Here is a 27,375-nt window from a genome sequence, read left to right on the forward strand (position 1 = left end):
AATTCTATTGACTGTGAAAAACCTTTGATATGTATGAGAGACGTTTACTGTACTAAACGGTAGTTAGTGAAAATATTAGTGGAAAAATGTTACGAATCATTAAGGCAATTTATATTGATGTAAAAGCATGTGTTAAGTCAACCCATCTTATTACCGATGTGTTTAATTGCAATCTGTGCGTGCGCCAAGGTTGTATTTTTTAGCCTTTACTCTTTTCTTTATTTTTTAACGATTTAAAACCCTTTTTAACTGAAGGAAACAGAGGAGTGTCTGTAGAATCCTTAGAGCTATTTTCACTGTTGAATGCAAGTGATTTAATTGTCTTTCCTGACACTGCTTACCGGTAGAAAAATATGCTCAATAGGTTGCATATATATTGCCTAAAAGTGGAAATGAAAGGTGAATATGGGAAAAAATATAAGAGTTGTGATATTTCGCAGAGGTGGGTATCTTAAAGTGGTAATATGGCCATGCAGAGGTAAAGATGGAATCATATTAAAAGTATTTAGGATGCATATTTTCTTCAAAAACTCTTGATATATGTGCAAGAAACCTGTATCCTTACAGGCGCTGAAGGCTGTGCATATTTTAAACAAAGTCTTTCAAAATTTGGCAGATTACCTGTAACTGGATTGCCTCGTCTGTTTGATGGGCATAAATGATGAAAATATATTTCTTAGATTGTTCAGCCAGAAATGTGAAATATTTTAGGCAATATTGGTCATTGGGGGTAGAATTTACTTGTCAAATATATATAGAATTGTTGGGAGATAACGATATTTGTTATATAATCACTATGCTTAGAGCGGGGAACTTGCCAATCAGAGGTAATACCGGAAGATATGAAAGTATCTGCTATGAGGAAAGATTGTTTCAAATTCGTAACAATAAAATCGAAAATTAATTCCATTTTATTACTGCTTGTCCGCTATATGGAGAAATACGAAGAAAATACTTACCCACCTTTGTATATAAAAATCCAGTTTTAGAAAAATTTGGGTCCTTTATACATAATGGTACTAGTAAAATTATGTTGACTAATTTAGTAATGTTTACTATAAAAGTCTTAAAGATTAGAGAAACTGTTTTATCTACGACTCCTGCTGCATAACACTTTGAGTCATTATCGCAAATCTTGCTCCACACAAGTTTTATGGTTACCCTTAAATCCGTTTGTTTGATTACTGTGCAGTAAATAGTTGTATCTCACCCAATTCGAAAAATACAATAATGATTACTTTCATGTATATTACTTCTTATAAATACGATGTTCTTTTGTTACGCACTATACCATCGTTTTGTAACGCAGTGGCCTGTATTACCAATATACTATATTATAAATTAGCATTATTATTGTGTGTGTGTGTGTGTGTGTGTGTGTGTGTGTGTGTTGGCAGGCTTGCATTCTATTTCGGTAACAGACACTTCACCAAATTTAAGATTGTTACTTAGTTTCGTTTTGCATTCGAGACTAATTCATGATTGATTTCTCCGTTTTTATTTCGGACACGATTATAGTTGTGCTGACAGTTAAAACCGCAACTTAAACAAGTTTATTATTTTGTGTTATAAAGATTTATTTTATTTAAAAATAATGTCTACCATTTGTCGTTGGTTGTAAGGGGTAAACGTATGAATGACGTAGAATATCGAATAGTAAATCGTACGTTTAATAACTGCTAATTTGCGTGGTTCGTGTGGAAAGCTTATTATAAAAATTGTATATTTGAAGTCGTATTTTTGTTGCTTGGGGTTCATTTCTATGTTTATTTGACGGCACCGTTTTCATTGATTATATATGTCTATTCTAGATCATCGGTCTTTTGCATCTTTTAGGATCTATTCATCATGAGAGAGAGAGAGAGAGAGAGAGAGAGAGAGAGAGTGAGAGTGTGTGTGTGTAAAGAAGAAGACATAAAATAGGCATAACTATGGACATACAGGTGAGAAGAGCATGCACAGCGGCTAATATATTTCTCAAATGGAAAAAGAAGTAGTTCCAGAAGTGATACCGCTCTATTGCGATAAAAATGGTATCGACACTTTGGCGATATCATTTTTTTCTCACTGATATATTTCAATATCTCATTATGAAATATATAATAAAAAAGGTTGAATCATAATTTAATAATTTAAAGATATCAAAAAACGACTCCCAATACGTGCATGAAGTCATGAATAATAATTATAACCTTCAAACACATGGAGATATCAGTGACCTCTAATGCCATGGAAGACATATAACTACTAAATGACTTTGTTGTTATTTTAGGGATTTAAGACTGTTTGTCTTAACAGTTATAATTTAAATCCTGCTCAGCATCATTGTGCACTAGGACTAGCCCCTGATGCAAGTTAGAAATATATGGTTTTATCGCTTGTACTTTTTCCAGACTGATACGGTCTGATGATTATGAGTGGAATACGAAATGGAATTAGCATGATGCTACATATATGTGCTGAAAACAATCATGAAAACTACATGGATAACGATCGAGAGCACAAAGTCTGATTGTACCGTACATTCTGCACACGTCCTTCGTACCTCCCAAACACGTGCAAAACACCATGGTGATGTTCATGTCGCGTGGCGGTGAAGCCTTAGCGCGGAGCAGCAGAACAATGAAACTGAGTACGAAAGATCAGAATCACTGATAATCATGTAACATTTGCTTCAGCATCTGACAGATTCAGATCAGCAAGAAAACGTTTTAATTCGAGAAACTAAAAGTTGATAAGTGTCAAAGATAAAATGATAAAAAAGAGATGAAACGCCATCAATCAGAGATAGAGAGATACAACACCTTAACTGATGAATAAAAAATACATGGAATAATTTCACACTTTAGCAAGTTTGTATTGCAAAGGAATTTCAGGTCTCATTAAAACTTAGTTTCCTTTTCTTTCTTTCAAGGTATATGCGGCCTCTCTTTTTGTACGTCATTTATGACGAGATAATTTTAAGTGTATAATAAAAGTCATAGAGGTCATGTTTACGTACAACAACAATTAGTTTGGTAATGGTGTATTTGTTTAGAATTTTATTCTATATGGGGTCGTCCATTAATTATGTCAACAAAATGGGGGGGGAGGGGTTTTGAAGAAGTTTGACAATTGTTGACATGGGGGAGGGGGAAGTTCAAGATAAGTTGACGTCAACAATGTTATTTTTTACAATAAATTTAATAAATAAAAAAATAGGAAATTAGTCGGTGCGTTGGTATGGCACACACTCGCTCGCCCGTCAACAGCCCACCATTTTAATCCTAAACCGGTTGAGCTCTTGCCAAGGAAGTCATAGTCTTGCATCATCATATTTTGTTTTTATTCAATGTAGATTGTAGACTGTAGACATATTTTTAAGGGAAGCTGTTACTAAATTCAAAGACTGCACTGAGCCATAGACATCTAAATAGTATAGCTATCCATGGACTTCTATTAAATAGCATCTATGATATATGTATAAAGTTGATAACATGCTACCTTGATCGACAAAGGCATTCAAAATTCTTCCATATGATCTATATTGTCCTTCCATTCAGTTGTCGTTGCTTGAACGGGTCTGCAGAATCTGTCACCCCTATGTTGCTTCACAAGTCATGTTGAAGAAGCATGTTCAACAGCACCGACAACGCGATCTTGGGCCTAGGCAATTGCCACATGCTCCTCAACCGCAAAGAATTCGGCCAATACGAGTGGCTGCCAAAAGACAGAGAGAGCTGATGGCAATTATTGCTCAAGGAGAGATGTTAAGCGCAGAATGGTTAGATGAAGATGATGTTGACTTGTCGGGTGTATCGGTTCCACAAGAAATTAATGAATCAGCCACTATACCCATTATAACAATTGAGGAACATTTGGCTTCCCCATGGGAAGATGATAGAAGCTAGAATATAAAGTCTCGATTTTTTCATGAATTCAAAGTGTTATAGTCAATTTGAAATCTGTTAAACAAGTAAAAAAAAAATGTATTAAAATTGATTTGTAGACCTTTTAATTTCCATAAATCTATTTTTAGCATAAAAGCCAGCCGTATTAAATATTGTTAGTTTGTTGGGGGTGGTGGTAAAATTGTATTAGGGGGGTCACTGAAAGTTTGACAGTTGTTGACAAGGGGGGGGGGGTAAAAATTGCCTAAAAATTGTTGACATAATTAATGGACGTCACCTATACCATTATATGGCAATTACTTACTTTATTGGGATTTTCATACAGATCAAACTAAAGGTGCGATTCAGTACAATCCGGATTGAATGTCGCGTGCTGTGATGTCATAATGAAAGCTACGCATGTTCACAAACAAATTCGTACTACCCAGTATTGTAACGATTAGACTGAACGTGTTGTTTTCTTGCCCCAGTTTTGTACAGTACCAGGACACCATTGTAAAAGTCCATAACTATCGACAGTTTTCGTTTGCAAGTTTCTTGCTGACAGTTACGGTACTGATCATTCAGTAATTAGGACTGAATAGATTTTGGTTAAACAAAGTTAGCATTATAGTTTTAAGCAACAATTTAGATTTAATTTAAGACGAGTGAATGCGCATGCATGACCTGTATGACTTTTATTATAGATTGCTTCCATTGCTGTTTTGTACTTATTTTGGAAGAAACCAGAAACTCCTAATCTTTCTGAAATCTTAGATTACAGAGTTATACTGGTTCACGATCACCCATGTTGATATTTTAAAATCTTTATTGCTAACAGCTACGTTGGCATTGATTAGTTGCTTTTTGTATTTACATTTCCAAATATTGTCACAGTCATCAATCAAAAACAAACTGTCTTTATACACATAAACCAGTAACTCTGAACCACTTTATATATATAAAATAGACAGATAATGACAATTTAATGCAGAAAGTTTCCACCTCTATCAGATTTGCTACCAACAGTCTTTCCCCATGTTATCATGATATGATGAGGTTCCTTAAAGCACTTAGACCTAAATCATAATTGATTTTATCTGATTGTTTTGAATATATATATATATATATTTCTGTTGATTTCATTGAGAATGCCATGTTGAATGCTAGCTAATTTAGAGCGATTTACTGTGGATGGGGCGAGAATTAGCTTTGATTGTGAATTCACTTGCTTACTGCAGGTTTTGACCTGTGGTTCGCACCATTTTATATACAGAAGGATTTAATTTTCCATTTCTTTACTAATTTAATTTTTTACCCTACACGGGCATTGTAGTCGCGTCGTCACAATTTTGGTCATATGTACCAATGGCGATATTTTTGGACGTGTGTTTTATTTTAGTTTCCTCTGTTTTCGTGATCAGTTTAAATTGGGATGACCTGCATGTTTTACTCACTTCATTCTCTAATGCTCTATCTTTATACACCTACCACAATCTAGAAGCGCATTATATATAAAATCGCAAGCAAAAACGCATAATTAAAGCTTATATCTATGAACTCTTCGGTCATCTCCGAAGGAAAGGTGCCATAATATTTTCTGCAACTGTTGAAAGATTCATCAAATCCTTTCCATTTCACACTTTTACGGCTCATTCTTCTGGTCTCCAAACTCGGGTCAATTTTATGTGTGCCATATTCGTTGTCATGTAGAGATAATTGTCCGCTGTATTCCCCCAATCTTTGGGTCTTCCAGTTTTCAATCCACGTGATCACCTTAAAGTACTTCACTCATTTAAATATGTCCTCGGTCAAGCTAGGAAGGTGGGTCTTTTCAACAGAGAGTTTTATATGTCGAAATTCTAAATGTTTTATCGATTTAAATTGAGGCATTCCAAATGTATCAGCTGTCATGTAATCAAATAATTTTGATCTGTTGTCGTTATTGTTTCTTTCTTGTTTGAAACATGTTAACTACTTATAAAACTCTTCCCTCTTAAGCTGAATTTTTTCAGGTTGTCTTTCTTAAAAGACTTTTTTAGATATAATTTATGTATATATCGTCTTCCTATTTCTTTTTCTTTTTCTAGGCCAATTAATATTTCATATATAACCGTCAAAGTGTATTTGCATCCATTGTTGAGCATCAAGTACAACTGCGTGTTACTCATCATCCACGTGACTAACACAAACTCTTCTATTAAAAAAAAACAGTTTGCTCGCTTGCCTCTTTAGTGCTTTTTTTAGAGTTTTCAGTCGATGATTCTTTCAATTCAGCGTGTTAAGTTACATTTTTTGTCGAGTTAATTTTTTTCCCCATAATTGGTTGATATGTGTGTAAACAACGTGACTGACATTATTGTGATAAAGATGTTTTAACTACCGATCCTTGTCTTGGTCTGTCTCCAAAGTCCGCTTTTAATGATGCTACACCGTTTCCATTTCGTTTTAAATGACATATAAACATTAAGAGAAAGGTTTCTTACTGACAAAATATCTTTAGGAATTATCAACAAGCCAATAGAATAATCTTGTAAAACAGGTGTTTTAATTTACAGCAACTTGCAACATCTTTCCAATTATTTCAAACGTATAAACGATTTCAGACTTATCTCAAATTATGTCATCTTCATGGTTGATTCTAAAGCAGCTACTTATTACACTGTCACCATGTGTTGCTTTAAATTAAACTTTGTTCTCCGTAGATTCTGTCTCTCTTTTTACTTGCACATTGTTAATTCACCTTGAAAGTTTATGAGATCTTAAAACTGGACTTTACATATTGTCCTAAAATAATTGGTATATGAACCGACGCTTAATAGGTAATGTTTTGTTTCTTCATTTCGTATTGTTTTTATTATAGGACTATGACGACTGCTGCAATGTTAACGTCATTGATTCTACTTTATAAATCTGAATGTGTTTGGTATATATGATGCTTGAAATAATCAAAGCAACATTTTTATTCTCTTCAATGTTTCACTTAACCACAACCAGGCTTGAACACACCTTTATTCCGTCAAAATTCGTAAACAAATAGGCATTATCTCTTGTTTTCGTGTTTAACTAATGAAGAAGTGATAACATCACCAAAACTGTTGATACACTACAAACCAGATTTGTGCTAGTATGTATGCATGTATGTATGTATGTATGTATGTATGTATGTATGTATGTATGTATGTATGTATGTATGTATGTATGCATGTATGTAGGTAGGTAGTTAGGTAGGTATGTCTGAAGCAGCATACTATACATGACTCATCTTTATATAATTTCATCACGTCTTGTTGGTTTAATAATTTATAATCCGATTTTAATATTCTCGTATCTGTAAACGAGTTGGTCATGTCCCATATTCCAAAATTATGGCTCTCTGGTTTAGCTTGGTTGAAATGCAGTTTGACTGACCAAGCTCTTTCACTAACGATGTTTATAGTTGATAGTCTGACTTACCAGTAATATTTAATTTTTAATTTTAATGTTGTCATATCCCTACACCATACGATGATACATACAAATATGTGTGGCTCATTGATTTTAATTTTGATATTAGAAACACCTTTTGTCTTGCTGGCCATGTAATTTTAAATTTTTGTTTTTTTTTCTTGCCTTCCTATACGAGATCTAACAACACAACAAGGAGTTATCCGTATCTTTTATGTTATGTGCGACTATTGTGTACGCAATAAAACGTATTATTGCGCTATGATTATCTTATTCGTGCATGTTATGATAAACCTATTCTGGAAACAATTAAAAAAATTGCTCAACTTGCGCAAAAATCGGAATAATTGTTTTTCATATTTTATGACTTTTGTAAAACTTACTTTGGAGAATAATGGAACATTCACTCTTGCTTCCATCAGTTCGTCTGCAGGATTGCAATGTATTCTTCAGATGTATTTGTCAAATTCAATGTTTGTGCTTTCTTCCTTTTAGTATAATCCGGGTTTTGAACACAGAAGGGCACACCAATTTATTTAGTTTTGCTTTTGTTATTGCCTTTTCAAAGTAACAGTGATTGATGGTTATAATTAATATCTGTGCACGTTTTTATATGCATGGACATTAATGAATGATTTGTGTATCATACATATAAAATACACGAATCAACACAACTAATGCAAATAGCAGAGATGGGGTGAAAGAGTGGTAACACTGGCATAGCGAGACATTGACATTGCAAACTAGCCAAGAATTAAGGCGAGTATGACTTTTTCTTACTTAAGGTACAAAGTAATTACGACAGACGAGTGAAACATAATCTTTTAATGGCCGTATAGCCAGTGCCACCGGAAATTTCCGGTTGGATATAATAGTATTGGGCGTGACAATGTCAAGTAGTGCTTAAATAGAACGATATCCTTCTCATTACGGACTATTATCCAGAGGAAAACTGATTGTGAATGATGACACATAAATATCTACTTTGATTGGCATGAATTATGATTGACGAGCTGTATAAATGGGTGTAAATATCCCACGTGTGTGTGTTTGTGTGTGTGTTTGTGTGTGTGTGTGTGTGTGTGTGTGTGAGAGAGAAAGAGAGAGAGAGAGAGAGAGAGAGAACATAAACATAACAAGGTTTCATATAGACATTCTTATCATTAGCGGGTATGTCAATCATTTAAATACAACAATAGAACAAAACAAGACTTCGATCTGTTTACGCGCTGTGCGATGGTAATGTTGGTGGTCTAGCCCTGATATGTATTGAGGGTGTTGAAAAGTTTGTAGTCTATTTGCTTTATTTGTCCTGTGTTTACTAAGATACCTTTCTGATTATCAAGTAAATTCAGGTACAGTCTAGTGCTTGCATTTTTCAAACCATGTTGACTGCCATTTCTGTTCCTTGGAGATCGATGGTACCCTAGCAATGCTGAAGTCGGTTGAACTACGACTCAGTTGTAATGCAGCCAAAGTCGGTACTCCTCTGCTACCATCACTCTTCAACCAGCTGAAATAGCGCTTTAAAATAGCAAAACTGCACAGGAGTAATCTCGGAGTTTTGACAATTTTTAAGTTAAATAAAGCGCATATGATCATAAAAAGTGTGGCACAATCCTTATATTATGCGGCATAGATTAAAAACTTCTGAGCGTAATTTAATATTGCGGAGAGATTTTCCCAGCCGCGCATCCCAAATTCAACCCTGTTACAACTATTAAAATAAAAACAGGAAGTACATCTAGAAATAATAATCAGAACGAAAAGAATTCTGTATCATGAAGATATAAAGCACTAAGATACTTTGTACGGCGGGGAGTGGGTTATTAAAAAATAAAAACTATCGATATTTTTCCATTTTGCTAGTGTCTTACAACAGGAAACCTGCGCAGAAAAGAGTTTTCCTGATGTCGAAGATAATTTCTATTTCTAATGCATAATGCATCAGATTTATCATATAAGAAAATGCAGTGAAACCTGCCTCGAGGGAGATCTCCTTAAAAACACGCTTTCAGTAATTACTCATAAGTAAGATGGTTCCAACTGCAGATAGCATAGACCCTGACCTGCCATCAAGGTATATGTTGTTTGTTAGAACTAATCAGAAGAGCAAATAACATAGATCCTAATCTGCTGGCACATTTATGAACCGCTCCAATTAATTTTACTCACAAATATAACCCCAGTATAAACGTTCTTCTGTTCACAGAGAATAATAACACGGTGGGATCCTAAAGGTCTTTGTTATGTAATGATTTTATTTACGTTTAAAAAAACGCAACCCTAAGCTTAACGCAAGAAAATAAAACAAAGCGCAACAAACAGAACACAATCATTGATCATTTGAAAATAAACTTTCTTCTTTTTCAACCAAAAAATTGATGACATTTTTTTTCCAGCTGGAAACGATCATTCGCTTCAGCAGCCAGGTTGTTGTTATTATCGTATGTATCATTTTAAGGCTTAGATTTGACATGCCTATAAATCTATCTCCTTTACATAAATATAAATCTATTTCTGACAGATTATAATTTTAACCCAATCTATGTAAATATGAGTGAAACGTAAACAAAAAATATTTAAATAATTTTCCAAAAGCAATCATTAGGAAGCACACATTAGTTATTTTTAGGGTAGATACAGTACCTGGTCCCCATGGTGTTATATGCCATATCATAGTGTGTTATGTGCTGTCTGAGTCATTCCTTGATTTTCAGTGGGCCAATAAGACACGTCTCTGTTGCGGGTTTACTCAAACGTAATACGCTACTGAGAGTGGGTGGAAGTCAAACTTTATTAGACGAGAAGCTTTTCAAACACTGTCTGATCAGAAGTAATTTGCCACTACAGTCGGTACAATGTCTACGGGAAAAGCGCCAGCCACTGCGCTTGTGCAAGGAATATTTATCATTCTCGTCAGTTATGGTGAGTAAACATTTGTTATTTAAATTTATGTTATAGATTATTTCGGAATTTAATTTAAATTATAATGTAGCATACTCTCTCTCTCTCTCTCTCTCTCTCTCTCTCTACACATGCACACACAATTGTTTTTTTAAGAATTGTCACTGTCCAGCGAAACCCTCAGCTATTAATTACAAAATTAGATTTTAATGTTTGTTATCGTTATTACATTTATAACTTATTGAATCAATTCTCCTACTTTTCATTATTATTATTATTATTATTAGCAGTGGTAATAGTACTGATCATGATAAACATTATTTTCTTTCACCATCTTTAACATTTATTACTACTACCGCTTTCGTACTTATCTGACAGTCATAAATACCACTATTTCCAATTTACCACCAATATCACGGTTACTACCAACACCAATAGTACTACAAATACCAACCTAAATAATATATTTCCTCAGTTTGGGACCATGTGCATCGTTTAAAATGAGGCACTGTTTGTGTCAGAACCACACCTTACTCATTTTAGAAGCGTGGTTTTGTTTATCTATATACAGGTATTTTGTTGGCCGTGAAAATTTCATCCAAATATCCTAAGGCGGTTATATTGGCATTGACGTAGGTTATGGGATTATATGCTCATAAGCTACCGAAAGTGTGCTCGAATTGCTACTGGACTTATTGCATGCTTGTAAGCTACCGAAAGTATGCTCGATTTTCTTTGTGTGTGTGTGTGTGTGTGTGTGTGTGTGTGTGTGTGTGTATGAGAGAGAGAGAGAGAGAGAGAGAGAGAGATTGAAGGGCTGGGCAGCGCTCAGTTACTTGAACTCAAATTGTATCCCCCCCCCCCCTCAACATCCATCAGTATATTCTCTGTTGGATTATTAACTATTGTACTGTATACATGCATACATGCACTCGTTTGCATTATAAGAACTATATGTGACCAGCATAGACCGTTGCATATACGCAGCTCGACCGTAGTTCAGTGGAAATACTGTTCGTCGTTTTATTCATGTTAACATGACAACGCAGACGTAGACCCGTATTTCAGAGTATATTTTTTACCAGGGAACTTACCTAGTGACTACAAGGGTGTGTGTGTGTGTGTGTGTGTGTGTGTGTGTGTGAGAGAGAGAGAGAGAGAGAGAGAGAGAGAAACCGTTAATCATACCTGTGATGTACCAATTCATTTCCTGGAACTATCACGAGCGAAAGTGTTATTCATTCCTTGTCGAGGCTTTTTTCGATATAAATATATATTCCAGTGTAATCCGTCTCAAAAACCTATGAAACTTATAGTCTTAATAAAATAGATTAAGAGTATAAAGTCTTATACAACCGAATAAAATTATACGAGCGAACGGGCATACACAGACCAACGTATGGCCAGGGCATACACAGACCGACGTATGGCCAGGGCATACACAGACCGACGTATGGCCAGGGCACACACAGACCGACGTATGGCCAGTGCACACACAGACCGACGTATGGCCAGGGCATACACAGACCGACGTATGGCCAGGGCACACACAGACCGACGCACGGCCAGGGCATACACAGACCGACGTATGGCCAGGGCACCCACAGACCAACGTGTGGCCAGGGCACACACAGACCGACGTATGGCCAAGTAAAATATAGAAAATCGTACATATAGATAAGATGATCATTTAGGAGTTAAAAATATTGACACTGTAACACGGAGTGATCCTAATTACTATCAATTTAAAGTACCGACCGTTTATTTTATGGAAGGGGGAGGGACGGTTTCGTTGCCTTTTGAGCCACATTAGTGTTTTTTTTCTTCTTCATTTTACATCAGAATAGTGGATATATATTTCTTCTATAAATCAGCACACGATGTTTTTCAAAGCTGTTAGAGAGCCGATTTTTCTGTTAAATTCCAGTCACCTATCCCCACCCCCACAATAAAAAATAAATACTGAACTATCGGTCCCAACCTAATTTCAAGTAGATGTGTGTATTTAAGGGAGCATCTCAGGTTTATGACTCAAGATAAAGTCTATATTTCCAATGACAGAATATTTCGTGACTATTTGCCTCACGCCTGCATGTATGGAATAGCTGACGCAATAGACCGCGGTCAGGGGTGTTATTTTCTATTAAAATACCGTTTAGGCTATATAAAGTGTGAAAGTGTAAAAAGAGTGACGTTGAAAAAAAAACAACAACAGGTGATCAATACCTTTCCGCGTCGACACCTCTACATAAATAAAACAGCCAAATACTAGTTTGTGATGGATGAATATAAAGACAACAACAGATTTAAACGTACCGTAGACCATATATGGGTTCGAATGCGTGCAACAATCCAATCAGAAAAAGTTAGTTTATTCAAATGAGCACATACAGACACGTACACACACGCGCAACTACAGATGCTTCCGTTGTGCTCAATCTAATGAAGTGTAATTTCCCAATTTCGGTCTTAACGTTTCCAACTCAAAAAAGCAAGTAGAGATACTTGGAAACTGCCGGCCTTAAAAGGCATATGAACCAATGCAAATATAAGAAAACAACAAAATACGATTTCTAAACAAACTTAATGGATATGAAGTACAGTTTTTCTTTTCTTGTTTCTTTTTTCTTCTTTTATGCTCTCATTCAAATTTGATCATCGATACTGTTAACGAGCTTGATAAATGCCATCTCATTATCTGTCATTCAGTCACTTTTTATCATACTTGATTAACGTATTATTGGATTGACTGATTGGCTGTTTGATCGATTGTAGAAAGTTAAGAACTGGTCATAGCTTATATTTAGTTTGCAGCTCCAGATTATAGAAAGACATGAATATACTGGGAATGTCTCATTCATGTCGGCAGACTGTACGAGTTTTAAAAAAGGGGTGGGGTAAAATTGAAAATAAAAAAATTCTATCCTCGTATGAACTAATGCGAATGTTCAATGTAAAGTTGCAACAGCCAGACTGAATCATTCTCTGTTTACACTCAGTTTATATAAGCGTTGATGCTGGAAATTACTTTTACATAAAAATTAGCCTACCTTTTTAATTAAGCCTGTTTAATTTAGTGCGTGATGGCGCCAAAAACTATATTGGGTTAAGAGATTATTTCGAGATTTGAGATGGATATTGGTACTTCAGGTGAATTCGTTTTTTTTTTAAAAAAAAAAAACACTTTTGATATAGAAAGAGTGAAGCACAAAAATCAGTTTAATCAATTGATTAAACAATCAAAGTAATCAATCAAGAAACTAACATGGTCGCTGTGATGGAAATTTATGCAAGTATCCCCACAAGGAGAATTATATAATGAAATGATACTTATTTAAATGAACAACAGTGCTAGTTCCATGACTAATAAATAATGCATATATATATTAGGATTGTTCAAAGTATTCATTTAAATTGAACAGCTCACATTTTTCATTGGCATGCAAAATACATGGCGTGTGTGAAGATATTTTATATAGATAGTTGGAACTACTTGTTTACACACACACACACACACACACACACCAGTACCTCAGATCTTAATTATAGGGCCCACGCCCAGTAAAAAATATTGTTAATCGTAAAATGTTTCTTGTTTCAACCCAATGTCGTATCAAGAAATTATCTCCTCCACACCCTTGCGAAATCTGATTTTGGGGCCCTTCAACATAATAATAATAATAATAATAAAAGTTGTTTGATGGAAATTTTGCGCTCCACCGCCAACACTGTTTTGGAGAATTCTACGCTACTGTTGCAACTCCATGGACCCTTTGCCACACCGTGACAAGAGCGCAACAAAACAAACAAACAACTTGCGAACTCGGAAAATCCTTCTACTTACTGCAGTACATTGTAATACATAATAAGACGTGGTCGCGCATGAGCTATGTCATTAATAATTCGCATGCATGTTTCCATACAATTACGCCTTTGTCAATAGTCAACACAGTTTAACTTGAAATCTGCCATCTTTGAAACTGATCAGTTATCAATCATCTTCCATGTCCCATTTTTTGGGATGCAGAATAACAAAAGATGTATACAAGAGAAAAACACAAAGCATTAAAGAACTATGACGACGACAACAGCAACAAAGATAACAACAACGAAGGTGTGACGGGCAATTGCCCCCGGGAGCTTGAAATGCAGATAAATAAATATAGTCTGCCTTTTATGATGACAACAAGTCAGCTGCAGCAGAAATAACCGCAACAAGAAAGTGGACAAAAAGACAATAACAACAAGAACGATAACTACTACTACTACTGCTACTACTACTACTACTAATACTACTACTACTACTAATAATAATAACAACAAACTGCATATCATTAAAAAGGCTAAATGTGAAGACAGGAGTGGGACTAAAAATCCCATGTATGCAACATATTCCGTTGTGTCATGAAATGACTCAGATTCACGTGATGAAAATCCTAATTTCACCACAAATAGACTGGTGTTGGTTCGTTTTATATATATTGTCGCATTCTGATCAGTGAACCATAGACGATTTTAGGGTGTCTAATTTTAAATTGCCGCCAATTTATACAGGGATGTTTTTCTAATTCCTCGTCCCGTTCTTTGTTATTGGTATGTCTCTTTCGCAGGTTTTATGTATTTCGGTTTATAAAATTGTTTCATTAGGTTAGATGTAAATGCTGTGAGTAATATATAAAATAGGGATTCCAAAACACATTTGCTGTAAGATAAATAAATAAAGGACGCGCGCTACCACCAATTTTATATTACAGTCCAAACATTTAACTTTGTTTTCTCCATATTTGAACCTAATATAAACTTACTTCTATAAGTTGAAAAATTGAGAGAGAAAAAACTTAAATGAATTTTTTTCTTCTTCTAGCACGTAAGTAAAGGCAGTGGCGGCGTGACAGGTTTGATGGGCAATTGCCCCCGGGAGCGTTTTATGCAGCTGCAATTTTTCCGGTATTTCACGTTACCTTACTGTAACGGGGGTAATTCTTTAAAAAAAACCCTTCTATTTAAATAGCGGGGTTGGGGCGAGAAGGATGAATGTTGGCAAATGACATTAAAAACTCTTCTCTTCAGCAGAGTAGGGGCGTCAATACAGAGCCCCCCACCCCACCCCGGCGTCTCGAACCCTCGCGCCACCGCTGAGTAAAGTAGTTGGAATTAATATTACACGTGAAGAATATTCTAACCAGTAAAATCATTAGTACTTCTGAAAGTTTCGCACTTTGGTTCTGTTTTGACATTGTCTAAAATAATAACACGGTTACTGACATAGGCCAAGTGGACTACACCAGTGGTCAAGGAAATGCAAACCAACACCTAGGACAGAACCATTCTAATACAACTACTCTTTAATTAATTTCTTTAGTAAAGACCAGTGGGGTACGAAGAATACTAACGTTCATGTTAAGCTATCCCAGTTGTCGAGCTATAGATATATTAATCAGAAGGTACTCTGTGCATAAATTCTAAAGGGCACGTTGATCAACTTAAAAAACCCATGCTATTCAATGGAGATGATTGCTACACAAAGAGGAAGGCTTTTAGCATAGTAAGCACCACAGTCTAACAAGGCCTGTGAAACTTTCTCCAGGGCGCAGGCTGGATAAGCAAGTGTTTGAAGGCCAAAAGTCTATGATGTAAATAAGCGGATAAAAACAGGTCACGCACATTCCTGTCTAAATCTCTACATTTTTACAATTGCACTATACAAGGTTGAACGGGCCGGTGTAGAAGTTAAGCATGTATTGCGAAGGTTACCGACTATCTCTCAACAGCTGGAGAACGACAGAATATACTGGGGGGGTCTCTGTCAATATTACACTGTTTTTGTTTTTCGGGAATTTGTAACAAGCATTACATCGAAAAGTATACAGTATAAAATGAGTATTTTATGAAGGGAAGGCGCGAAAAGGATGACACCAGATACTTAATCGAAAACGATTGCACGGTTGGAATAACTTGTCTGCCTAGGTGGAAACAGAGTAATAGATATAGGGTTTATGACAAGTATATTTGCCAATTAATATCTCCAGGCATAAACATGCCAGCTGGCAGCCATGTTCTGGATCTAATAGACTGTCCAGATAGAAAAGTGGGATACGTTTTCTCTAATTCAAAGGTTGGATCATATGACACTACTAGACTGGAGTGAACGATAACTAAATTATACACCAACACTGGTGTGTGTGTGTGTGTGTGTGTGTGTGTGTGTGTGTGTGTGTGTGAGAGAGAGAGAGAGAGAGAGAGAGATCGAGATCTGGATTTTTAACGTAGCTTTAACAATTTTTCAGTCATATCGCTACGATGTCTGCAGTGTGGTAGTTTATAATGACGTCTAGCACTGGGTCATTATGCCGCAGACATGTTTCATGATGTCCCACCAAATCACATTATCCTGACACCAGGCTGACCAGTGCTAACACTAACCTTTTAATGCTGAGCGCCAAGCGAGGCAGCTGTTAGTACCATTTTTGTAAGTCTTTGGTATTACTCGGCCGGGGATCAAACCCACAACCTCCCGCATCTGAAGCGGACGCTCTAACCACTAGGCCACCGGAACGGTCCAACACTGGTCTTTTTGAAGGTAAATAAAGCAATAATCCAAAACAGAATATTCTAAAAAAAATATGCGTTCTGTTTTGGGAAAAGCAAGTTTGTATACTTCACTGGCATTTTAACAATCAGAGATAAAGCATACTTTTCAGCACGCAACTTAAAGAGATTTCTGCGAAATTTTCAAGATGAGAAATCCGTAAGGTCTGTATCGAATAGATATGGCCATGTAATGTATTACCTTGAGAGATCATACACCACAGAGGACACAGATACAATTTAAATAGATAATGGCGACGTTAATTGAGATGACCCATTTAAGGATTTAATGGTTGTTAACATTTTAGATAACAATATCGAAATAGCCCCGAACGATAATTTGGAGAAAGTAGGATCTACACCACAGGTAGACGCGATAAAATGGGAAGTATGGACATATGCGAAATATTTTAGAGAATAAAGCGTAGCAATTATGTACCCGGTTATAAGATGATTATTAATACAAAATTGCACAGACCCAGATCTGCCAGCGGATAACGCGCCGGCAGATCTGGGTCTCTGCAGTTTGTTAGAAGTAATCAGTAGAACAAACAAAACAGACCTTAATCTGCTGGCGCATTATGCTACGGCAGATAATAATCTTTGTTGTTTGCAGTTTTGTTTCGACTTATAAGCAGGTATAGACGGTACTCGAAGACTTTAATAGTCGAGGCGATAAAGCAAATCGAATACAGAACTAAAACGATATTATTTTAAAGCTGATGATATGGAAGGATACTAGCATTCAAATAGATGGATATGGAAGGATGCTAGCATTCGAATATATTTATTTAAGTGCAAATCCAGAGACATCAACCAAATCTTAATCAAGATGGACAAGGAGAAGACAGTTCAGTCTAAGCATCAGTGCAAGCAGATATTGGTTTGTGCTTGCCAAGAAAACTAGAACCCTCTTAAATGTTAACATAAGAATTTATCTTCTGATTAAGAATTATTCCTGTATGGTGGATACAGTTTGGTTAAATCTTGTATGTCCTCGAGAAATGCATGGGGCAATATCGTTGTAACCATTACGGTTGTTGAACGAGTAATAATTGACGTCGTTTAATATATGTTTTGTTAATTTTGTATTTCTTATAATATATTGGATATCAACAGTATACATTAATTGTGCTTAACAAAGTTAGATGTAAATTTAAAAGCGTAAATATGCGGACATTTTGGGAAGTATGGGAAGTGTACTACCAGGCGTCGTGAAGTATGGGAAGTGTATGTCCTGACGTCCGGAAGTATGGGGAATGTACGTCCTGATGTCGGGAATTATGGGAAGTGTGCTCCTGAACGTCGGGAATTTTGGTAAGTATACTTCCCGACGTCGCGAATTATGGAAAGAATGCCGAGAAGTGTCCAAAAAGGTTACAGAGAAGTGATTGGGCTGAAATTCGGTGAGCGTAACTTTGTCAGACCAAGGACAAATTCATGCAATTCTTACCTTTAGGCGCCCGTAAATCAATGATGACTTAAGGAATAAAAAATATATCAAGAGTAAAGCGAGCCCTATATTTTGAATGATTGCCGTCATGAACCAGCCATTGATAGATGGTCAGGTGTGGAACTGAGTGTTTGGAAGTCGCTTCCCTTGTCTCTTAATAATATGATAGACAGAGTCCCAGTGGCGTCACTAGGGTTGGCGTCACCCAGTGCGGTAACTCATGATGTCACCCCCATAGACCTCCTTCCTGCACAAAAATTCAAAATTTGTGTAGACAGTCATTTTGGTGTCACGCCTTCTGATGGTGTCACCGGGTACGGTCCGCACCCACCCACCCCTTAGTGACGCCACTGCAGGGTCCAGTGTCAGGACAGTCAGTATGAAGTTCTAGCATGAGATTGTATTTTAAGATTAAGTTTGACATCTGTTTGACTGTATATATGCTTTTAGAATCCCAGTTATCTATTCTAAGACTGTTAAGTTAAATATAGTGCGTATATCAAGTTATCGTACGGGCAAATTTATGCTACCTCAAATTTGCCAACCACGTCAGTTTTAATATTTTCACTTCTTCATTTATATATAAGGCACTATAAAACAGAGGCGAGCAACCAGTAGTCTTTCAGTCAAAGCCATTTCTGCAATCAAAAGTTATTCGAACAGAATCTTCAGTTAGATAACTTTATTTGTTGTGCTATGTAATCATGAATAAAAACTAAAACCCCGAAGAAATTTAAATGAATAAAAGTTTCGAGAAACAAATAATTTTAAAAAGACACACGCCTATTTAAAACACAAATAAAAATAATCCCGACCAAATTAGGTCTGCACCAAATAAATTGGTACACTTAATCAGGTACCACACCCTGTTAGTAACTCCTACTGTTACAAATAATAACAATACCAAATTTGGACCAAACTGCCACGAAAAAAGTATACGTACAGGTTTACTAACTGCAAGATTTCTAAAAACAGAATTTGGTCCGTACAAAATTTCCGAGTAAGTCTCAGGATAGCCTATGGCCAAATTGATTGGTCTGGACCGATTTCATTTGCATATATAATTTTCCAAAACGAGGTCAAGAGTTTCCGATATGTAAATTGGATCGTTGCCTCGAAGGAGTTGGCAGCGGTTTTATATCTAAAGACCTTGTCAAAACAATCCACTTCTTCGAAAATAGAGTTCGGTAGATACGGAGGAAAAAAATAAATAATTGTCCGCCTAAGAGGGAAATCCTGTAAGCATGAACGCTTCTGGCAAAACATATTCTTTGATAATATGTAGCGGGTAGAAAGCTGTCTTGATGCTTTCAGAGAAAAACCCTTTTAGTTCTTTAAAATTATGTAACTTTTGCAATTTGAATTATACAAATGGCAAAGTTTTGCAAAAAGACAAAAGTAGTTGTGATAAGGAAAGAATTTCAAAGAAGAACATACTAGGCTTCAAAGCATGGCCTTAGGAGAAAAAAAGTCCTAGATGTAGTAATCACAAAATTTAATTTGAATCCCAGCTGCTGATGCATGTTTCTTTGTGTTCAAATTCCCACGTCCTTGCCGTATTAACATTGTAGATCGGTATCTAAGGGAAGAAAATAAATAACTAGAAACTCAGTCTCATGAAATGAGTGAAAGTAGTTCCAGCAATTACCTCATTCCAATTGAAATCACTTATTCTCTCGAATTACATGTATCCGTGCTGATTCTAACGGTACGTAATCTCAGGTAATAAAAACACGATTAAGAAACATTAGCTTGATTAAAATAAGTTGCGGAATACAGAATCTGTATGAATGGCCAATTGACAAGAAAAACTACTTTTCCAATAATCTTAAATTATAGAAGTATATTTCACTCTGTTGGACTGGTAACGAAAACTTATTGCTTCATACATTAACTTCAGACCAGTAAAAGCTTGTTTACCAGACTGTCATTAAAACCCTTTTTCATCTTTATTTATTCCTGTCTTTACTTTTATTGCTTTGCTATTTACATGTTTAGACATAGTATCTTATTTTGTTGAGTTTTAACATCATTGCTTTTTATCTTTTAAATTCTTGAAGTCGTTGATTTTTTTTATGTGTGTGTGCAATTTTGTACTTTTTTCTTTAGAATTTACTTGGTAATCGACACCATCTAGCCAGCATTGTCATGACTTGCCGTTAAACACTATACATTGATACCTTGATACATACATACATACATACATACACACACGCACACACACACACATACATACATACATACATACATACATACATACATACATACATATTATCATTGATAAGGAAAGCTGTTAAATTCTATAATTGCTCAGATTTGCCAATTAAATGCTCATAAGTCAAGGGGGAGGGAAACTAACTGTCTGCGATATATATCTGCATTAGCCTTTCATTCATCTGGTTCGCTTTATCTTTACGATTTAGGTTTCAAACAGTAGTTTCTCTGGTGAAAATATTGCAAAAAGTATAACATTTTCGGCTAGCAGCGGTTTTCGCGTGGCAACGCAAAGATTTTATGTACAGGGTGTCCATCAGAAGGCTTTTGTTTTTATATAGCCCAGAATGATTCAGATGTTGGACATGTTGCCTTAATTAAATCCTGAAGGCGAACTTCCATATGATGTCATAATTGCAATTAGCCCATGATGTCGTGATTACAATTAGCCCATGATGTCGTGATTACAATTAGCCTATAATGTCATGATTGTAATTAGCCCATGATGTCATGATTGCAATTAGCCCATGATGTCGTGATTACAATTAGCCCATAGTATCATGATTGTAATTAGCACATGATGTCATGATTGCAATTAGCCCATGATGTCGTGATTGCAATTATCCCATGATGTCATGATTGCAGTTAGCCCATGATGTCGTGATTACAATTAGCTCATGATGTCGTGATTGCAATTAGCGCATGATGTCATGATTGCAATTAGCCCATGATGTCTTGATTGCAATTAGCCAATGATGACATGATTGCAGTTAGCCCATGTTATCATATTTATTTATTTTTATAAGAAATACAGCTCTTCTACTCATCGTCTTCCGCAGCTTTAATTTTTTTAAAAAGAACAATTCAAAACGAATTGCTGCTAGCGTAAGATATAATACTGGTTCTACGATACACTACGCCTTGCTTAGGGTCCCTAATTTGTTAAGCCCCGTCGATGGCAGCTGCAAAGTGCAAGATAATAACAGATACTCTGCAGTTGTACTTATCGCAGCAATGTGCCTCCAATTCTCTAAGTACCAGCTGGTTTTTAAGTATTTTAATGAAGTTAAACAAATGTGCATGATGAGAAATCAACATGCGGATAAAAAAACTTTTTTCTCTCAGAGAGTGAATGATGATTTAGTTTGTGGTTGAAAGACAAACATATGTTTTATTTTACTTGTTTGTAATTTTTTGCAGCAGTTGTAACTGGTTAAATTATTGACACAGAAATGCCTTTCAGCTGGAAGCCTTGCATCAGAAGATGTGCACCAACAGTTTGGCGAATAAAGAAACATATATTGCCACTCCTGATAAATGTGAGACCTGCATCTCTGAACCTGCTTTTAATGGAAAGTTTGATAAATATGTTTGTTTTATTTGAGATGAGCGATGTAAATTAACTTAAATCAACAGGTTTTATATCTTTTGATGGATATATATCCCCATCGAAAATTCATGTCTACTCACATAGGCTAATAGAACGCACATAAACATGGAAAATATAAACATGGAATAGCTAGACCCATTGGGGGAGCACATATTTCGTCCGGTTAATCTGTCATCCGGATGATCGAATTTTGGGCAAATAAACACAAAACAAAGCAACAAACAAACTGTAAATAGAAGTATCCGTATTATCTTAGATTTAACTGTACATGTACTAGTAAATAAGTAAATATGAACGTTTTAGTATATTTAAGGACATGATGGAGTGGAAACACAGGCGTAATGTATGGCCACTTTTTGTCGACATGTTAACATAAGTGTCAAAGAGCTTTGTTCAAGGTAAACTCGGCTGAAGTGGATTATATAAATCTGCGGCTGCAGGTGGTTCATTTTATCACCGGTTAAGTTATTGTTGATCGACAGGTAATTACATATGGTTGGACTAGATAATGATTTTGATTGGACCGTCTTGAATCCTTAGTCATGCTTGATCAGCTTCGGATTTCTGCGTGAAAAATTGCATGTCTTCTCAGCGGCACTCGGCGACGATCGGGTGTAAGAAAGAGAATATATCCACGTTTTTATTTTGCTTTGAGTTGATATCAGGAAATACTTTATGACAATACAAAACGTTCCAATTACAAGAGCGAAATATGTTTATATCTTAAAAAAACGTAGATTTTTTGTGTATTACATATTTTATGGCAGAATTGTCGATATGCATGGAGTTTGTTCTCCATTCTGTGCGAATGTGATTATCAACTGCATTACAACATCGATAAAAAGAAGTAAAAAAGTTTAAATAATTTTAGGACAGGAACCTTTTACAAAGCTTGCAATATATTGCTGCAGATTATATTGTTGTTTTTCTTCTTCCTCGAATGAATGACTGTTTCCAAACGAAAATGAAGAGATTTCTTGGTTTCATTCAAACATTTCTTGCGCGGATTAATACGGCGAGCATTGTTGGGATGAAAACACTTTTGAAACATCACTGAGCGGTCGCATCCGACAGATTTCAAAGCTTATCATCCTTAAACAAAATATTCTACTGAGTGTGAGTTTTCTTGTATAGATTTTTGGTTCATTATTTTGTTCGCTTCTGCATTCAATCCTGAGTTTGTTTGTTTTTTTCTTCTTTATTTCGGAAAGCTTGCAGTCTAGTTCTGTTGCATACGCTGCTCCCAAATTTCGACTATCTCTTTATTTCCATTTGCAGTCAACACTCGTCATAGCCCGACTTCTCCATCGTTTTCATAGATGATTATGTTTGTGTTGAGGGCTAGAATAACTGCTTAAACAATTTTATCGCTGCAGTTTATCAAGAGTTTTTCTTAAAATTGTGTCCTATTGTAGTAGAGTGTTAAAGGCATTTTGGGTGACACAGAATATCGAATAGCAATTATTGTGAGTTCAGTCACTAATAATCTGAAGGATTCATGTAGAGAACTAAGTTAAAGAAGATAATCGAAGCCTGTTTTGTTACTGGTATGAGTTTCGTTTTAGGCATTTGTATGGTGCTTCTTTACTGATTAAACAAATGCGTACTAGAGAGACTTCAGACTTGACATATGTTAAGGTGTTAAGGTCGGTTGGTCCTAATGGAGAGAGAGAGAGAGAGAGAGAGAGAGAGAACTTTGCTTACGTCATGATATTGAAAAACAATTTTGTTTCAGAATGCAGTATTAGATTGCTTCGTGTTGTTTTGCATGCTGGATTTCATTTGAAAAATGCCCAAATTAGGGGAAACGTGTCATTTATTGCCAGAACAATGGTTATATGGTACAACTCTACTCATAAAACGAAAATATTGATTCAGGATTAGGACAGCAACTTCCTCATTCGTGTCAAATCTACATCCTCCGCTTAATTTGGTGTCCATGATGGATTGGTTCACATTCCATTTTCAATTAGGATTAGCCATCTATTTTCCAGTTTTAGAATGTTATTTGACATCATGCTGTTCAAACCATATTCATAATTTAATCACCTAATAGTGAACCAGTCACCTGAAACATAAAACTAGTTAAATTATAGTCAGATCTAAGGTTATGTGACGCACTGTTTGAAATTGTAAATAAAGCGATTACCTTACACCACGGTGACCAATTGCGGCTTTTCAAGCTAATTGAAATTTTTGAAATTATATTTCAGGATTCGCGGCAGACAATTTTTCACTTCTTTGTAGATTAGCTGACAACCAGACCCTTTTGACCGAAATAAAGTCTATCTATCAAAAATGTTTCAGCCACGTACGCATGCGCTTTAACAGCAGATCAACACAATTCGGAGAAAATAGCGCCGATTAGAAATCGGGTAAAAAAAATATATGTATGTAAAATATTGCCAATATTATTAGGTAGATAAAACCTTCAAACAAGAGAAAAAATGACCCAAATCAACTTAATGAAATAGATACCAGTCTCAAGCCTTCTAAATGACAGCTGTTTATGACCGTAACTTTATTTTTGCGGATTTTCCTCGGCTTTACGAAGTCAGAGTAGACTTTGGACTGGTCAGTAATTCGTCAGAACTATTCACACATATCCCTAATATTGTAAAGAACTATAACATTAGGACTCAGACTAGAATCATGGCGTCTTATTTGAGTTATTTGCTGTCAGCCTATAATAAATCACCACTGTATGCTGGACATGCGTCTTGTTATGGGAATTAGTTATGATCGTGGGGCCAGATACTGACGATCTGGAGCTGCCCACTAGTTCACCTTCAGACTAGACCAAAGTGTGACGGGTTTCCGGGTTAGAGCACCGCCAAAATATAGCCCAGATGTCACAATAATGACGAAAATCGATGTTTTACACCCCCACCCCTGCAAAAGTTTGATTTCTTAAGCGAAACTGTCTAATTGCTATGACGGATCCCCGGTGAATCGCAAATCCAATATTGTCGCTCGAATACAATGTCGCTAGAAATGCGGCTTTTTCCCCCTCCTCAACTTGAAAGTGGTGGTGATGCAACAAAATAACTCCTTGAGAAATTCATATTCTGGAGTGTATGTAGGTAAGAATAGTAGGTGCCAAGTTAACATTTGAAAATCGGAACTTCCGAAAACAATATAGTCAGTGTGGATATTTAGATATCAGCGGACGTTTTCCCTGTTCGACCATACTTCATGTATATACTTCGTTGTCCGGTTCACAGGTGCCCGATGGCAAGCATGATCATAAAATAGATCCAAATAATGAAAATAGTACTCTTAGTACGTCGGACTAAACAAGGCAGCCACACCCTTCCTTATTGTGCCATCACGTGATATATGACAAACTCTTTTTCATACACTCAACAGCTTTATGTTTCGTAAAAAATATTTTGTTGGCAGAAGCAGATGGGTTGTGTTCGAGATGATTCTTTTTAATAAAGATCACAAACGTTCCGGAACTGTCTGTCGGTCTCTCTTAGTAATCGACTCTATCACTATAAAACAAGAGTTGAGTACATAGGATAAAAAGGTTTAAAACAAAAATAAATGCCAGACAACATCTGTGCGAGTGCTAAGCATAGCTGATTACTCCAGAGTATAATCTGCCTCCACAGGCAGTTGATTCCATGGTAAATTAATGTGTACACTCATCAATTAACACAAGGTAACTAACTCTCGCCGGTCACAATCTGACCCCTCGATGACTCCGGTCTAATTTTCCGACACTATCTACGCATTCAGTCACTCATAACATACACTATTGTAAAGAAGACACTCCACACATTTCATCCATTACCATTTAAGCAACCTTACTGATTGTGATGGGCCAATTTTGCGAAAAGTTATCCGCTGCTTCGTGTCTTCCACATACAGGCGACCATTCCAAAGATCAACTTCCGGTTTACTTCGGAGTAAATGCGATTTGATCGTGATTGCTTCAGTGATTGGTTCATTTATTGAATGAGTCTTTTCAAACATCGCTTTCAAGCGCTACATCTCGGCTTAACCTGGCAAATATGCAATCGGAATATCCATGGTCTTTTCTGTCAAGTTGTTTCGCTGTTCCGATCGTTACATGTACTCAAGACTATGTGATATTTGTCGTGAAAATATTTAACAACATTTCCTGACATGTTAATTACATTTAATATTTTCTTAGAGCTTTCTGAATAGCTTTATAGGTGATCTCTGGTTGTGCGTGAAGAAAGATTTGTTAAAAATTTTTTTTAGACTTATTTGATTAATAGTTAAGTAATTACCTGAATTTCAACTGACATGTTATCTAAAATGTTAAAGATTGCTTTGCAAACATTTGTCTTTATGTTAAATGCTGTCAATCTTATATAGGATTTACACTGTTAAGAAAACTCAAGGATTAGCATGGTTAGTTATTGTGTAGTTATTTGTCACTAATTTGCATACACAAACACAACTTTGAATCTCATATAGGATTTACTCTGTCAAGAAAACAAAAGGATTCACTTGGTTATTTCTTGTGCAATTATTTGTCACTAATTTGCTTACCCAAACACAAAATTGAATCTCATGTAGGATTTTCACTGTCAAGAAAACAAAAGGATCAACTTCGTTAATTCTTGTGCAGTTATTTGTCACTAATTTGCATACCCGAACACAAAACTGAATCTCATATAGGATTTGCTGTCAAGAAAACTCAAGTATTAACTTGGTTAGTTCTTGTGTAGTTATTGGTCACTAATTTGCATACCCAAACATAACATTGAATCTCATATAGCATTTACACTGTCAAGAAAACAAAAAGATTAATTTGGCTAATTCTTGTGTAATTATATGTCACTAGATTACATATCCATACACAAACTTTTATTCAAAATGTATACATGTTATGACCTGTAGGCTGTAGAGCTAACGGCATTTAACCAACCATGTGAGGTAGGTGATTGGATTTGGTTATATAATAATTTACTCTTTGTAAATCAAAGCTATTTTATTTTGGTAAACTTCACTTGTTTAAACACTGTATGTGTGTTTTGAATGCAAAACGGATGAAGCACAGTTATTTGCTGTTGAAAAGGCTGTATAGGGCAACAATATCATTTTGTTAGGCCAAAGTGGGACAGGCGAAATTTTTTGTGGTTAAGGAAATACAGAAGAAATTGTCTGCAGCAGGTAAAAATGTCAGTGCAACTGGCACAACAGGCACTTAAGCACTGAATGTGAAAGGATGCACAGTGCATTCCTGGTCTGGGAATGGTGATGGTAGATATGATAGTGATGAACTATGTACAAAATATTTCTTCTGATGGACATTTTGATTCATATAAACTAAATATCTTGAAAGCAGATAATTGATAATTGATGAAATTTCTATGCTTTCACTGAAACGTTTTGAACAAATTGAACATGCATGTAGAATGATTAAACATTCAGATTTTTTTTGGGAGGTACACAAGTTAATTGCAAGTGGGAACTTTTTCAGCCTCTGCCTGTACCTGACCCATTGACATGTGATTCGTGTGAATATT

The 27,375-nt window shown here is 35.8% G+C and overlaps 1 protein-coding gene across 2 annotated transcripts in view; it reads left to right on the forward strand.

The window, feature by feature from the left end:
- The first annotated feature begins 10,025 nt into the window (after window positions 1-10,025).
- The window catches only part of LOC149807589 (adhesion G protein-coupled receptor L4-like), a 99,198-nt gene continuing 81,848 nt past the window's right edge, over window positions 10,026-27,375 (forward strand). For both annotated transcript variants that reach the window (XM_089968481.1, XM_089968483.1), the window contains exon 1: window positions 10,026-10,244. In XM_089968481.1, the coding sequence (XP_089824607.1) occupies window positions 10,178-10,244 (67 nt within the window). In that variant the 5' untranslated portion in view covers window positions 10,026-10,177. The remainder of the gene's footprint in view (window positions 10,245-27,375) is intronic.

This window comes from Sinohyriopsis cumingii, chromosome 1 (assembly GCF_028554795.1).
Source record: "Sinohyriopsis cumingii isolate HCF-2022 chromosome 1, ASM2855479v2, whole genome shotgun sequence".
NCBI lineage: Eukaryota > Metazoa > Mollusca > Bivalvia > Unionida > Unionidae > Sinohyriopsis > Sinohyriopsis cumingii.